The sequence below is a fragment of the Chiloscyllium punctatum genome, chromosome 46 (assembly GCF_047496795.1).
Source record: "Chiloscyllium punctatum isolate Juve2018m chromosome 46, sChiPun1.3, whole genome shotgun sequence".
Lineage (NCBI taxonomy): Eukaryota > Metazoa > Chordata > Chondrichthyes > Orectolobiformes > Hemiscylliidae > Chiloscyllium > Chiloscyllium punctatum.
This window is the reverse complement of record NC_092784.1, coordinates 48896108-48913346: the sequence shown is the minus strand read 5'-3', so window position 1 is coordinate 48913346 and position 17239 is coordinate 48896108. Positions and strand designations below refer to the sequence as shown.

General features: G+C 44.4%; 1 protein-coding gene across 2 annotated transcripts in view; it reads left to right on the top strand.

Annotated features, from left to right (window-relative positions):
- Positions 1-17239, top strand: part of LOC140468017 (adhesion G protein-coupled receptor E3-like) — an 87433-nt gene that overhangs the window by 60031 nt on the left and 10163 nt on the right. For both annotated transcript variants that reach the window (XM_072564166.1, XM_072564165.1), the window contains exons 12-14: positions 797-1032; positions 13095-13161; positions 14525-14616. In XM_072564166.1, the coding sequence (XP_072420267.1) occupies positions 797-1032; positions 13095-13161; positions 14525-14616 (395 nt within the window). The remainder of the gene's footprint in view (positions 1-796; positions 1033-13094; positions 13162-14524; positions 14617-17239) is intronic.

Here is a 17239-nt window from a genome sequence, read left to right as displayed (position 1 = left end):
TGCAGGCACGAGGGGCCGAATAGCCTCCTTCCATGCTGTAACGATTTGGTGACTCCGTGATCAGAGGGGTTGTTATTCCAATGAGGCACTTACATATGGCTCAATTTCCCCTTGCCTGCTGGGCACCTAATTGGTCCTAATGCAAATAAAACCAGGAGAGTGGGGGTCTCCCAGCTAATATTTATCTCTGTCAAGATTACCAAGAGCCAGCTCTCTGGTCATGTAGCTTATCACTGTTTCGGAGCTTGCTGTATACAAATTGGGTTCTGTACATCCGCAATTTCAACAGTGACACACATGACTGGCTGTACAGCACAATGGGGCAACACTGAGATATCAGAACTAAGGAAGATATACCCGGACTGTTGCATACCCTGTCCTGATGGATCAAAACCATCAGCTCCAATGTCAACTCATATATTTTTGCCTACAGTTAAAATTATCATCAGTAAGTCTACAGTCCTTTCTCAGCTGTTATCAATCACTTAGACATGAGAAAGATGGAATTATTCAAGGCAACTGGCACAGTGGCTCAGTGGTTAGCACTGCTACCTCACAGTAGCAGAGCCCAGGTTCAATTCCACCCTTGAGTGTGGAGTTTGCATGTTCTCCCTCTGTCTGCGTGGGTTTCCTCCCACAGTCCAGAGATGTGCAGGTCGGGTGGATTGGCCATGGGAAATGCAGCGTTACAGGAATAGGGTAGGGTGCTCTTTGGAGGATTGGTGTGGACTTGCACATTGTAGGGATCCTATGAACAAGAATCAATTGAATCTTGGAATCATCTTCCTTTTTTCAGATGGTGTGCGCTATAATAGCAGGGAGCTTGCATTACCTCTTCCTGGCGGCATTTGCCTGGATGTTTTTGGAAGGACTGCACCTTATTCTCATGATGAGAGATCTGCGGAAGGTGAAAGTCTCTCGAAAAACAGTAATCAGGAGCGTACATCTGTACACGATCGGTTACGTGCTACCTGCTGTTGTTCTTGGGATTTCTGTAGCCATCAATCGCAACGGTTTTGGAACGTCACAATAGTGAGTAATACAGGAATACAGCTTCAGGTCCTACACTGGATCCAATTAACAATAATTTCATGTGTAGCATCACCCTTTTTCATTGTAAACTGAAGCCTATATAGAAGGGCTAGCCTTTGTCAAGAGGAGGTCAGAGGGTAGGAACCCTGCAGTGAGTAACTCACTTCCACACTCCTTGATGCCCATCCACTATCTACAAGGCACAAGTCAGGAGTGTGTTGAGCTACTCCCCACTTGTCTGGATGAGACCAGCTCCAACAACTCTCAAGAAGCTCACTGCCATTTTAGCCTCAACTCTACATCCCTGATAATCCTTCATCTCCTTGACATGAATCACATTGTGGTAACTGAAGAATGCAAATTCAATTAACAGAATAACAACAGTCATTATGGAGAGGCAATGGCCTGCTCATATTATTGCTGGACTATTAATGCAGAGGCCCCAGGTAATGTTCTGGGCACTTGGGTTCGAATCCAACAGTAGATAATGGAATTTGAATTCAATAAAAATCTGGAATTGAGAGTCTAAGTGACCATGAATCCATTGTCAGGGGAAAGACCCCATCTGGTACACTAATGTCCTTTCCCGTTCTGGCCTACATGTGACTCCAGACCCACAGCAATATGGTTGACTCTTAACTGCACTCTGAGCAATTAGGGATGGGCAATAAATGCTGGCCTAGACAGTGACACCCTCATCCTGTGAATGAATTTTTTAAAAAATTACCATTCACGGTTCTGCCACAGGGTTTTGGGGCCTTATTACAGGTCCTGAGCCTGAACCTGGTCCTCCCATTGCTGACTTTGTGTGTGGTGGCCTCCTAGTTGCCGGTCTTGGAGAGATAATAGGGTTAAAAATCGGAATCTTCTCTTGGCAATGTACTGGTTGAAGAATCAAGGAGAGATCCTTGCTGCAAATTCTGAGGAAATCCAATAGATCTTTTACCAAATAACAAATTCCAAGGATGGGGCAGGCTCTGGAATTTGGTCACTTGGCGAGGTGGGGTGGCCTAATCACAGTGGAGTTCTAGTCCCCTCCTCAATTACCCACATATGTGACCCAGTTGAAGGCAGGGTGAGAAGTTTGAGTTTGGATCTTGCTGCCCCGAGGTTCAGCCTGACTGAGGGTTGTAGGTGGAGGAGATAGAATACACAATGTCCTGGCCTCAATTAATTCCTGACCGCCTTCTATTTCAGGAGAAAGTGAGGACTGCAGACGCTGGAGATCAGAGTTGAAAATGTGTTGCTGGAAAAGCGCAGCAGGTGAGGCAGCATCCAAGGAGCAGGAGAATCGACATTTCAGAATTCAGGAATCCTGAAGAAGGGCTCATGCCCGAAACATCGATTCTCCTGCTCCTTGGATGCTGCCTGACCTGCTGCACTTTTCCAGCAACACATTTTCAGCGCCTTCTATTTCACCACTATTGAGGTTGGAAGAATCTGCCTGACGTTTCGGGCCATGAATTTCTGTCAGAAGCATTTCTACAGTATCAGTGAAACAGCCTGACTCGTACTCCTCACATCTCCAACACGATCACTGTGGCTTAGTGGTTAGAACTGCTGCCTCACAGTGCTGCTGGCCCAAGTTCAACTCCAGCCTCGGGCAACTGTTGGTGTGGAGTTTGCACATTCTCCCAGTGTCCTGGTGGATTTCCTCCGGGTGCTCCAGTTCCCTTCCACGGTCCAAAAATGTGCAGGTTAGGTGGATTGCCATGGGGAATGCAGGTTCTGGATTAGTGGTGCTGGAAGAGCACAGCAGTTCAGGCAGCATCCAAGGAGCAGCGAAATCGACGTTTCGGGCAAAAGCCCTTCATCAGGAATAAAGGCCTGCAGTCATTGTTTTTAATATGGGGAATGCAGGGTTATAGGGAGGCAGGTGGGTCAGGATGGGACACTCTTCAGAGGGTCAGTCTTGACTTGATTGGCCAAATGGCCAGCTTCCATGCTGGAGGGATTCTATTCCAAGACATCTCTGAGCAAGATGGACAAGAAAGATCAGACTTCTCAACTGAGCATGGCCAGCTTTCAATGACACATGCCCCCATCAAGACAGAGATCTGGCAGGGGAGCTACAAAACCTGACAATAGATGCATGTTTACTCCAGTCGCAATACAACCTCCCCCTCAAAAGATAACGGGCTTCATCTATACAACATTTTTAGCTAATTCATGGCGTAATTTCAGGGTAATTTGTATACAGCTTGGACTGTGGTTTTCACACGACCAAACCACAGCTTGTAGTGAGAGGCGTGTATTTCTTGTTTAGGTTGTTTGGTGTTCCATTCTGGGTTTTAGTTATGGGCTGACCCATTCTTTTGCTGCCTAGCGGTCTGTACTTATAGTTAGCTGCCTCTGGACACATCAAGGTCTTCGATGATGCAACCAATGCCCTTAGGTTCTCCAGACATGAACTCCATCCACTGCTACCTTTTCCTTTAACTGAACTCTGAGTGAAAACAAAACCTAGGTCTCTTGACATCTTCATCAATTTTATGTGGAATTGGATCTGTTTTTAGCCATGCTGGCAACAACAATTTCCATTTATATAGCAGCTTTTAACATTGTACAACTTCATGAGACATTTCATTAGGACCGTAGTCAAACAATGACTTCATGCAGGGGTGAAGGCGAGCACTGATCTCCAAAGGCTTATGTGTAGGCCTAAGTCTTAAGGAGCATTCGATAGGAGGAGAGAGGTGCAGAAGGGTTTAGAGCTGACACACACAGCCAGTGATAGAAATTGGAGATACAAGGTGATAAGAAATAGGAACAGCAGGGATCCATACAGTCCATCGAGCCTTCTTCTCAACTCAGTTTAATCACTGACCTTAACTCCCCTTTTTCCACTCTGCATATCCACTGATTCTCTGAGAAAACAAAGACCAGTCGTTTCCAATCTTTTATCCATTCGATGATTCAACACCCATAACCTGGTGGCTCAGAGGTGAGCACTGCTGCTTCCCAGTGTCAGGGACCCGGTTTCAATTCCAGCCTTGGGTGACTGTCAATGTGGAGTTTGTACGTTCAACTCCCATCTGCATGGGTTTCCTCCGGCTGTTCTGTTTTCCCTCCACAGTCCAAAGCTGTGCAGGTTAGGTGAACTCGCCATGCTAGGTTGCCCATGGTGTCCATGGAGATGCAAGTTAGCCATAGGTAATACAGGGTTATGGTGAACGGGGAGGGGTATGGGAAGGATGCTCTTCCGAGGTCAGTGGACTTGATGGGCTGAATAAGGTAAAAACAATGACTGCAGATGCTGAAAACCAAATACTGGATTAGTGGTGCTGGAAGAGCACAGCAGTTCAGGTAGCATCCAACGAGCAGCGAAATCGACATTTCGGACAAAAGCCCTTCATCAGGAAAATGGCCAGCTTCAACATTGTAGGGATTCTTTGTCCATGGATTCACAGCATTCTGAGGCAAGAGAGCCTCCTGATCTCAGTCCTAAATGGTCACGCTGTCCATTCTGAGACTATGCCCTCTCTGTATTATCGATTCTCCAGTTTCTCAGTGCCTATCCTGCCAGGTCTTATGTATGAGGCAAAACACAGAGCTCTCTGAGAATGTATTTCCTATAATAGCTGTCCTGTCTCTGCAAACAGGAAACGTAGCGAGAGGGTATGCTGTGATAGATCATGTGTTTGAGACTGCTAGGAGGTTGGAACTAGAGTAGATCTCGGCAGAGCTACCCACTGCTATGTCATCAGATTACAGAATTCTAATGGCGCAGAAAGATGCCATTCAGCCCATCGTGTTTGGACCAGCCTGTTTTCTCTCCAGCTTCAAAGAGTAAGAGGTCAACTCATTTCAACTCTCAAATTACTTGAAGGGATAGACACGGAGATAAGTCTAGAACTGGGGTCACAATTCAAAACCAGAATGCCTGAGGACTGAGCTGAGGAGAAATCTTCACAATGATTTACTGAAGTTGAAACACAGTCACTAATGGTAGCTGCTCAACAATCAATCTCTTCTCTCTGATGTCATCTTAGTCTTTTTTCCTCTTTTCTTTGCATTGTTATATCTAGTGTCCACTTCCTCCCTCCCTCCCTCTTGTCAGTTCTGGTGACTGTCTATGGGTCCTCCTCTCTTAATGCCATTTAATAAAACACCTTAGAACTCCCACTCATGTTCATAACCAGAGGAATAAGAGCTGGGTCACTTCATTCTCGAAGCATTGACACGGAAGAGAAAATAGAAAACTCAACTAACTTCTCCGTAGCTAGTTGACATGTCAAGGTATGACCATGCATACCAGTTCATTTTATTCTAATGAAAATAAAAATATTTAATGAGCCTAGGAGGTTGAGGGATGATCTTGTAGAGGTTTATGAAGCCACGAGGGGTGCATATAAGGTGAATGGTAGGTGTCTTTTCCCGAGGTAGGAGTTTCAAGACTAGGGGGTACATTTATAAAGTGAAAGGAAAGGTTAAAACGCACAAGGGGCAACTTTTTACATGGACAATAATTTGTGAGTGAAATGAATTTCTAGAGGAAGTCATGGGTGCAGGGACAGTTAGCATGTTTAGAACATTTGAACAAGGACATGAATTCAAACTGTTTGGAGGGCTATATGCCAGGAACAGGCAGGTGGGACTAGATTAGTTTAGGATTATGGTCAGCATGAAGTGGTTGGACTGAATGGTCTGTTTCCGTGCTGTATGACTCTACGACTGTATTTGAGGAAATTAAGTTAAATGTTAATGCCTGTAATATAAAGTCCAGGTACACAAATTCCTGAAGGAAATCAAAAAGTCAAAAAAGTGTTGCCCTTAATCTCAAGGAGTGAGCTAACTCAGGTATTTTGAATGATGCAAGGAATCTGTACAATGAAGTAAGAAAATGATTTTCTCCAATAGGGACATCAAGAACAAGGTGATTAGCAGGGATGATGTATCCCCTGGCAGGGAAGGATGTAGGATAGGGAGTCACAATCTAAGGACACAGTTAGGACTGAGATGTGCAGTAAATTCCATCATCAGGTCAGAAGTGGTGACATTTGCCAATGATTACACAATGTTCAACACCATTTGTGACTCCTTAGGCACGAAAGCATTCCATGTTCAAATGTAACAAGATCTGGACAATATCCAGGCATGGGTTGACTAGTAGCAAGTAATATTCATGCCAGGCAATGAGCATCTCCAATAAGAGACAACCTAACCACTGCCCCTTGACATTCAAAGGCATTACCATCGCTAATTCCGCACTATCAGTACCTTTGGGGTTACCATTAACCAGAAACTGAACTGAACTCCTCACATGTCAGAATGTATGCCTGCAGCAAGTAATTCACTTCCTGGTTCCCCAAAGCCTGTCCACTATCTACAAGGCACAAGCTAGGAGTGTTCTGTATCACAGGAGGTGCTGGAGGCAAAATCACTGAATATTTTAAAGAAGGTAATAGATTTCTAGACACTAGAGGCATCAAGATATACGAGGAAAGAGTGGGAGTATGGCATTGCGATTGAGGATCAGCCATGATTACATAGAATAACGGAGCTAGCTTTACAGACTAATTGGTAAAGCTGCTCCTGTTTACTACGTTTCCATAGAAGTTATCTTGAAATCAAGAAGTAATTTATCAGGTGAAGTTTAATCTTTTTCCTGAAGGACGACAGATGCTGAGAAATAATTAGAGCTTTGAGTGTCTTTAAGACAGAGATAGGTTCGTGATTAGTAAGGGGACCAAGGGTATTGGAAGAAGGCAGGAGAACATGGTTGAGAAATATATGGAATGGCAGAGTAGACTTGATGGGCCTAATGGCTGAACTTTGTTGCTAGTTCTTACTGTCTAATAATTTATGACAAGATGTGGAGCTACGACAAGGCATTGGAGTTAGGAATGCATGAGCAAGAATATAAATTGAAAGGTTTAAGAGGCCCGAGGGGATCAGCTGACCTAAAAAGGATTGTGTGAAGCATAAATTACTCTTACACAGATCTTTTAACATGGGCTATATGCTTTCACTGCTGACATTGTGTTGAAAACCCTTTTCTTTCTCATCTGCCTTCATGTTGATTATGTGGAGTGAAACTGAGGTTATTGTCCTTACAGCAGAGGAAGTTGAGGGGATATGATATAGAGTATTCATGATCCTGAAGGGCTTTGTTAGAGTATCATGATGGGCCGAATGCCTTTTTACACACTGTAAACCTTGAAATAGGGCAAAGCAATTTCTAGTGGCTGAAGACATAGATTGAAGGTGAATGGAAGATGAACCGGAAACAATATACAAAGAAAATCAATCAGAAGTGAGCTATTGCGATCAGAAATCCACTGCCTGGAAGGTGTTGGAAGCAAAGCTGATTCCAACTTTCAAAAAGGGATTGAAAAATTATTTGAAATGGGCAAAAGAATTGCAGGGTCGCAGGGAAGGTACATGGGGCAAGAGCCTTTTCATTGAGGCAACACTGGCACAGTGGGTCAAATGGCAATCTCATTCCTCAGGGGAGACCTGAAAGCAGCAGAGACCTGCCTCTGATCTTCCGCACACTGTGCAGAAGAAGCATTCACAAGCTCAGAGGGAGGGGCCCCTGAAACAGAGAGATATCTGAGGGCTGCAGGTTGACAAACATCTGATTTGTTTTCTCACTCTAAAAGCACCCCACGATAGCTTATGTAAATCACACACTGATTAGGAAACGGTTGTAACCTCTCTTAACGGTTGTAACACGTCCTCCAGATGTGTTTGAGGGAGAACACACACAAGCTGCACCAGCTATCCCTTACCAATACCAGCTCGGATATAAACACCCAGTGTTATCAAACTCAGGCAAACCCCTCAGATAACATAGGCATCATATGTTAATAGGAGTGGATACTGGTGGCTAATGAAGGAAGACACTAGCTGCTGGAGCACCATCTAAGGTTGGCATTTGACAAAAAATCTTGGCATTTGATGAGAATGGGCTATTAATTCAGAAACTCAGCGAATGTTCTGGGAAACTGGGTTCAGATCTCTCCACAGCAGATGGTGGGATTTGAATTCAATTTTTTTAAAAATCTGGCACTAAGAACATAATGATGACCATGAGTCAATTGTCAGGAGAAAACCCAACGAGTTCACTAATGTCCGTTAGGGAAGGAAATCAGCCGTCCTTACCTTGTCTGGCCTACATGTAACTCCAGACATACAGCAATGTGGTTTGATTCTCAGTTGCCCTCTGAAATAGCCAGAAAGCCATTCAGCTGTACCAATTGCTACAAAGTCTCAAAGAAATGAAACCAGACGGATCATCTGACATCAACCTAGGCACCAGAAAAGACAACGGCAGGAATAGCCCTGTCGACCTGCAGAGTCCTCCTCACTAACACCTGCGGACTAGTGCTAAGATTGGGAGAGCTATCTCACAGCATAGTCAAGCACCAGCCTGACAGTCATACTCATGGAATTATACCTTACAGATAATGTCTCAGACACTGTCATCGCCATCCCTAGATACATCCTGTCTCACTGACAGCACATACCCAGCAGGGATGGTGGCACAGTGGGATACAGTGGAGAGGGAGTTGCCCTGGAATCATCAACATTGACTCCAAACCCCATGAAGTGTCATGGTTTCAGGATAAAAATGGGAAAGGAAATCTCCTGTTTATTACCACATACCGTCCTCCTTCAGCTGATGAATCAATACATCTCCACGTTGAACTGAGAGTAGAATGGGCACCAAATATACTCTGGGTGGGCAGTTTCAATATCCACCACCAAGAGTGCTACAGCAGCAGTATTACTGATCCAGCTGGTGGGGTACTAAAGGATATAGCTGCTAGATTGGGTCTACAGCAGGTGATGAGGGAACCAACAAGAGGGAAGGACATACCTGACTTCATCCTGACCAATCTGCCAGCTGCAGATACATCTGTCCATGACACTGATCACTGCACAGTCCTTGTGGAGACAAAGTCTCACCTTCGCAGTGAGAATGTCCCCATTATGTTGTGTGGCACTATCACCTTACTAATGGGTCAGGCTACAAGTAGATATAGAAACTCATGGGCATCCATGAAGTGCTGTGGGCCGTCAACAACAGCAGAATTGTACCCAGCACAAGATGTAACCTCATGGACCAGCATATCCCCGACTCAACCATTACCAGCAAGCCAGAGGATCAACCCTGGCATAATGGAGAGTGCATGAGCAACACCAAGCATACCTGAAGATGAGGTGTCAAAGATAGAAGACAGGGTGGTGGTAGAGGGTTGTTTTTCAGACTGGAGGCCTGTGACCAGTGGAGTGCCACAAGGATCGGCGTTAGGTCCACTACTTGTCGTCATTTATATAAGTGTTTTGGATGTGAGCATAAGAGGAATAGTTAGTAAGTTTGCAGCAAAATTGGAGGTGTAGTGGACAGCGAAGAAGGTTACTTCAGATTGATCCTGATCAGATGGGCCAGTGGGCTGACGAGTGACAGATGGAGTTTAATTTAGATAAATGTGAGGTGCTGCATTTTGGGAAACCAAATCTTAGCAGGACTTACACACTTAATGGTAAGGTCCTAAGGAGTGTTGCTGAACAAAGAGACCTTGGAGTGCAGGTTCATAGTTCCTTGAAAGTAGAGTCGCAGGTAGATAGCGTAGTAAAGAAGGCGTTTGGTATGCTTTCCTTTATTGGTCAGAGTGTTGAGTACAGGAATTGGGAAGTCATGTTGATGGTTAGGTCACTTTTGGAATATTGCATGCAATTCTGGTCTCCCTATCGGAAAGATGTTGTGAAACTTGAAAGGGTTCAGAAAAGATTTACAAGGATGTTGCCAGGGTTGGAGGATTTGAGCTATAGGGAGAGGTTGGGGCTATTTTCCCTGGACCATCAGAGGCTGAGAGATAGAGGTGTATAAAATCATGAGGGGCATGGATCGGATAAATTGACAAGGTCTTTTCCCTGGGGTCAAGGAGTCCAGAACTAGAGGACACAGGTTGAGGGTGAGAGGGGAAAGATATAAAAGAGAGCTATGCAGCAACTTTTTCATGCAGGATGCTGGCAGGTGGGACTAGATTGGGTTGGGATATCTGGTCGGCATGGTCGGGTTGGACCACAGGGTCTGTTTCCATGCTGTGCACCTCTATGACTCTATAACCTGGTGAAGCTACCGAACTGGACTACTTGCATGCCAAACAGCATAAGCAGCAAGTGATATACAGAGCTAAGTGATCCCACAACCAACGAATCAGATCTAAGCTCCACAGTCCTGCCACATCTAGTCGTGAATGGTGGTGACAATTAAACAACTCACTGGTCAAGGAGGCTCCACAAATATCCCCAATCTCAACTGCAGCAATTTTCAGACAGGCGTGCTAAGTGGATGATTTATTTCGGCCTCCTCCAGTGGTACCCAGCATCACAAATATCAGTCTTCAGTCAGTTCGATGCACTGCATGTCATATCAAGAAATGGTTGGAGACATTGGATACTGCAAAGGCTATGGGCCGTGACAGCATTCTGGCAATAGTACTGAAGACTTGTGCTCCAGAACTTGCCACTCCCCTCGCCAAACTGTTGCAGCACAGTTACAACACTGGGATCTACCCGACAATGAGGAAAATTGATCAGGTATGTCCTGTACCTAAAAAGCAGGACTAATCCAACCCGGCCAATTGTCACCTATCAGTCTGTTCTCGATCATCAGTGAGGTGATGGAAGATGTCATCAATAGTGCGATCAAGCAGCACCTATTCAGCACTAACCTGCTCAGTGATGCCCTGTTTGGGTTCCGTTAAGACCACTCAGCTCCTGACCTCATTACAACCTTGGTTCAAACATGTACAAGAGAGCTGAATTCCAGAGGTGAGGTGAGAGTGGCAGCCCTTGACATCAATGTTGCATTTGACGGAGTGGGGCATCAAGGAGCCCTAGCAAAACTGGAATCACTGGGTATCGGGGACAAACTCTCCAGTGGTTGGAGTCATACCTGGCACAAAGGAAGATGGTCGTGGTTGTTCGAGGTCCGTCATCTCAGCTCCAGGACCTCTCTGCAGGTGTTCGCCAGGTTTGTGTCCTCGACCCAACCACATTCAGCTGCTTCATCAATGACCCTCCCTTCATTATAAAGTCAGAAGTGTAGTTGTTAGCCGATGATTGCACAATGTTCAGCACCATTCATGACTCCTCAGATACTGAAGCAGTCCGTGTCCAAATGCAACAAGATCTGGACAATATCGAGACCTGAGCTGACAAGTGGCAAGCAATATTGGAGTTACATAAATGCAAAGAAATGACCATCTCCAGTAAGACAATCTAACCACCATCCCTTGACATTCAATGGTGTCACCCATTATCAACATCCTGTGAAATATCATTGACTAGGAACTCAGCTGGACTTGTCACATAAACACAGTGGCTACAAGAGTAGGTCAGAGGTTAGGAATGCTCAAAGAGTAACTCACCTCCTGACTCCCCAAATATTGTCCATCATCTACCAGACACAATTCTATGTGATGAGATGTAATGGAATATACCCCACTTGCCAGGATAGGTGCAACTCCAACAACATTTTGAGGAGTTTGACACCATTCAGAACAAAGCAGCCCACTTATTGGCACCACATCCACAAACACACACTCTCTCCACCACTGACACACAGTATCACCAGTGTGTACTCTGTACAAGGTGCACTGCAGTCATTCATCAAACTTGACACCTGCTAAATCTATGATTGTTTCCATCTAGAAGGGCAAGGGCAATACATACATGGGAGTACCAACCACTGCAAGTTATCCTCCAAGTCACTCACCATCCCTGCTTGGAAATATATTGCTGTTCCTTCAATGTCGCTGGGTTAAAATCCTGGAATTCCCTCTCTAAGAGCATTATGGGTCTACCTGGAGCAAATGGACTGTAATGGTTCAAGAAGGCAGCTCACTCCCACTTTCTCAAGGGGCAAAAAGGGATGGGCAATAAATGTTGGCCAGCTAGTGATGCCAAAATCAAACAAATAATTTTTAAAAAGAGTACAGGGACATAGTGCTGATTCAGTTGAACATTGCTACCTGCACATTTGAGATACCAATCCTTGTTTCTCTGCTCAATGGGTGTCGACACGACATTCTCCCTGAACCTCTTGGTTTCTTATCTCTAAGTAAAATTGTTCCCCATCTAATGTGCTGTAACATCACGGGTTACCAATACAACTCTCCAGTGTAGTCTAAGATCTCACTCTTTCTATACTTTGTCTAGCCTGATGGTTTCTCTCAGTCTCTGCTACTGAATTCAGATTGAAAAGACTCATGCAGTACAGAAGCGACCTTTGGCCCATCTATTCCAAACCATAGTCACATCATCTGTAACATTATCATTTGCACATCTCGTGATCTTAAACTGTGTCTACTTGAGATTTACCAAATTGAATCCTGGGATGGCAGGACCAAAGTATGAATGGAGATTGAGTCAGTTCGGATTATAATTCACTGAATGAGTTGGGGGGCATCTCATAGAAACCTCTAAAATTCTAACAGGACTGGCTAGGTGAGATGCAGGATGTTCCTGATGGTGGGGGAGTCCAGAACCAGGGGTCATAGTTTAAGGATACGGGGTAAACCTTTTAGGACTGAGATGAAGAGAAATTTCTTCACCCAGAGAGTGGGGAGCCTGTCGAATTCACTGCGATAGAAAGTGATTGAGGATACAAGATGATGTGTTTTCAAGAAGGAGGTAGATATTAGCTCTTATGGCTAAAGGGATGACGGGAAATAGACGGGAGGACAGGATTAGGGCATTGAGCTTGATGATCAGTCATGATCGTACAGGATGGTGGATCAAACACAAGGAGCAGAATGGCCTACGCTTGTTCCTAACTTATATGTTTATACATTAAGCCTGTTCCATGATCTGTGACCTAACTATTCAAATCTCTTAACATCCTTGGCAAGCAACAAGCTTTTAAGTTTCATATTCAAATTTAACAACTGATCTGGCATCAACTGCCTTTGACTGAAGAGAGTTCCAAACATTACCACCCTTCATTTGTGGGTCAATATTTTATCAACGAATCAAGAGAGTAGCAGGTAAGTTAATGGATAGATGTGTGGCCCGCTTTCTGAGTGTAACCTTTCTTTCATTTACAGCTGTTGGCTACAGTTAGAGAAGGGATTTATCTGGAGTTTCCTGGGACCTGTTTGTTTCATCGTTATAGTAGGTACTTCATTTTTGTTCACACCATTAATGTTAATGTATTGTTAAGATGCACACATGAATTGATTAAGTACTTGGAACACATATAAAGAGAGACTGCTTGGACACAAGATTGGTGTGTATGAGGCAGATATACATAATGCTGCATTCTGTGAATAACCCCTTCACCAAAAATTGTAATAGAATAGTTACATAGATAGAGTCTCTACAATGTGGAAATAGGTCCTTCAGCCCAACAAGTCCACACTGATGAGTATCCCACTCAAACCCATTTCCCCATACCATATTACTCTACGTTGACCCTGACAAATGCACCTCACCTACACATCTCTGAACCCTATGGGCAATTTAGCATGGCCAATTCACCTAACCTGCACATCTGGATTATGGAAAGAAGCCCACATAGACACAGGGCGAATGTGCAAACTCCACATAGATAGTACTTCAGGCTGGAATCAAACCCAGGTCCCTGGCACTATGAAGCAGCAGAGCCACCATGCCATGGTTGGTTTAGGAAGCAATGTGATGCTAACAGTGTGGATTCAATTCCCATCACTGGCTGAGGTTACTAAGAAGGACTTTGCTTCTCAACCTCTCCCCTTATCTGAGGTATGGTGGCCCTCAGGTTAAATCACCACCAGGCCTCCGTCTCTCTCTCTCTCTCTCTCTCTCTCTCTCTCTCTGTCCCTCTGTAATGGTAACACAACTGTAAAGCGTCTAATTTCATGTTTCACGGACCGGTTTGAGATTGCATCTTTAGGGTGGCACGGTGGCTCAGTCGTTAGCACTGCTACCTCATAGCGCCAGGGACCCAGGTTCGATTCTAACCTCAGGCAACTGTCTGTGTGGAGTTTGCACACTTTCCCTGTGTCTGCATGAGTTTTCTCTGGGTGCTCCAGTTTCCTCCCACGATCCAAAGATGTGCAGGTTAGGTGGATTAGCCATACTAAATTGCCCATAGTGTCCAGGGATGTGTACATTAAGTGCATTGCTCCAGGGTAAATGTAGAGTAGTAGGGGAATGAGTCTGGATGGGTTATTCTTTCAAAGGTTATTGTGACTTGTTAGGCCGAATGGCCTGTTTCTACACTAGGGATATGATTCTCTGAACTCTACTTGGAAATAGTTAGTATTTGTCTAATATGGAACTCACACCTTGCATAAAATCTGATCATGGAAAGTAAAAGCTGAAGACCCTGAGGTGTTTAACCACACGCCTGATGTGAATTCTGTATCTACTTAAATTCCCAGATCTCACTCCTTGCCAATTCCAGATCCTAAAGCAATGCACAGCTTGGTCCTTCCACGAAATGCAGTCCTTACTTTAATACAAATTTCTAAAATTGTTCTATCCAAATTAACAGGTTAATACCATCCTTCTCATTTCTATACTGCTGATACTGCAGAAACAACTCTCCGGTCTTAACACTGAAGTGTCGAAGATTAAAAACAAACGGTGAGTTCAGTAAATTGATTTCTGCTTCTCATGTTGTGGCGATGGAGGAGATGGTGATGTTGTGGTATCAAGATCAGTAATGCAGAGACCCAGGGCATTAGTAAGGCCACTTTTGGAATACTGCATTGAATTCTGGTATCCAGAGGGCATAAAATCCCTACAATGTGAAAGCAGGCCATTCAGCCCACCAAGTTCACATCAACCCTCCAAAATGAAATCCCACCCAATAATCCTGTATTCCCCATTGCCAATCCACCTAACTTATACATCTTTGTGTTGTGGGAGGAAATCCACGCAGAAACAGGGAGAACATGTGGAGTCCACGCAGATAGTCACTTGAGGGTGGAATCAAACCAGGGTTCCTAGCACTGTGAGGTGGCAGTGCTAACCACTTGGCCACCATGTTACCCTAAGGTTTAAGGTGACAAGGGAAAGATTTGAAAGGGACCTGATGGGCAAATGTTTCACACAGAGGGTGGTATGTGTATGGAATGAGCTGCCAGAGGTGGAGGCTGGTACGATTTCAACATTTAAAAGGCATCTGGATGGGTGTATGAATAGGAATAGTTTGGAGGGATATGGGCCAAATGCTGGCAAATGGGACTAGATTAATTTAAGCTATCTGTTTGGTGTGGACAAGTTGGACAGAAAGGTCTGTCTCCTTGCTGTACATCTCTATGTCTGTATGACTGTATTTCTGTGGGTCATGAGTCCAGCAGAAGGAGGTGAGTTTTAATTCCAATTTAATTCAATTCATAAAATCTGGAAGTGAAATCTCATTGTAGTAGTCGATACAATGATAATGATTATCAGTTGCCATAACTGATCTGGTTCACTACTGTGCCTGTAGGGAAGGAATTCTGCCATCCTTACCCAGTCTAGCCTACATGTGACTCCAGACTCCATGTGATTGACTCATTGACTGATTTTGGAAATGGCTTGGAAACCACTCACTTCAGTTAGGGATGAGTAACAAATGATGGCCATCATGTTAGTGGACCACATGAGTTTATTTACAACAATCAATGGTCGTTTTATGAGACTTGGGCACCTTGTGGTGCAGTGGTAGTGTCACTGCTTCTGAGCCAGATGGCCTGGGTTCAGGTCCTACCTACTCCAGAGCTGTGTAATAACATCTCTGAATGGATTGGTTTTTTAAAATAGCTCCTTTTACGAGACTAGCTCTCAGTTCCAAATTTTATAAACTGCATTTGAGCTCCACCAGCATGAGATATAGTAATAGAATAGAAGCAGAAGTAGGCCATTTGGCCCATCGAGCCTGCTCCACTATTTATTAAGGTCATGGCTGATCTATCCATCTTCTCAGCTCCTCCTACCTGCATTATCCCTATAACCCTTAATTCCCTTACCATGAAAAAACCTATCCAACTGTGTCTTGAATTTTATTTAATGAAGCTGCCTCTACTGCTTCCTTGGGCAGAGAATTCCATAAATTCAGTACTATCTGTGAAACAGCATTTCCTCCTCATCTCTGTCCCAAATCTACTCCCCCAATCCTGAGGCCATTTCCCCTCATCCTCGTCTCATTCACCAGCAGAAATGACTTGTCTGACTCTATTTTATTTATCCCTTCCATAATTTTATATGTTTCTATAAGATCCCTTCTCATTCTTCTAAATTCTAGCGAGCACAGTCCCAGGTGGCTCAACGTCTCCTCATAGGATAACCTTCTCATCTCCAGAATCAATCTGGTGAACCTCCTCTGTAACACTTCCAAAGCCAGTATATCCTTCCTCAAGTAAGGAGACCAGAACTGAGCGCAATACTCCAGAGGCAGCAGCCTCACTAATACCTTGTACATTTGCAGCAGAACCTCACTTCTCGTATGTTCAATACTTCTAGCAACAAAAGCCAGTATTCCGTTTGCCTTCCTGATTACCTGTTGCACCTGCAAATCAACTTTTAACGATTCATGTACAAGAACTCTTAAGGCCCTCTGCACAACAGCATGCTGCAATCTTTCGTCATTTAAATAATACTCTGACCTACTATCTTTACTTTTGGATTGGTTTGGGATGGTACGTTTCATATCGATATAAAGATCCCACGGTTCTGTTTCAAAGCTGAGCAAGGGGAACTTCTCTGGTGACGTACTAATCATTCATGTCTGATCACAAATGATCCGACCTCCATAACATCCTTCATGTGGGAGCATGCCCTGCACAAATTGGCTGACAATCTTATTGGCTAGCTAATAATAAGAGCGAGAGGTACAGACAGGTATTTCTGCAATCAGTTTAACTTTGAGATAAAGATGGTTTTCTTCTCTCAGAGGGTTGTGAGTCTTTGGAACTTCTTACGACAGAGAGTCGTGGAGCATAGTCCTTGTGTATGTTTAAGGCAGGGACAGATTCTTGATCTGGAGAGGAATCAAGGGTTACAGGGAAAACACAGAAAAGTGTATATTGGGAGTGTCAGGTCAGCCACGATGAATGGTGGAGCAGACTCAAAGGGGCCGTACAGCTTCCTCCTGTTCCTATTTCTTTACGATCTTCTGATCTTAGATGTTACTCCAGGATGGGATCAGGGCCAAGGATGTCCTCGGAGTGACCATGGTATCTGAAGGGGAAAGGGAAGCACTGAGAGATCATGGTTCATACTG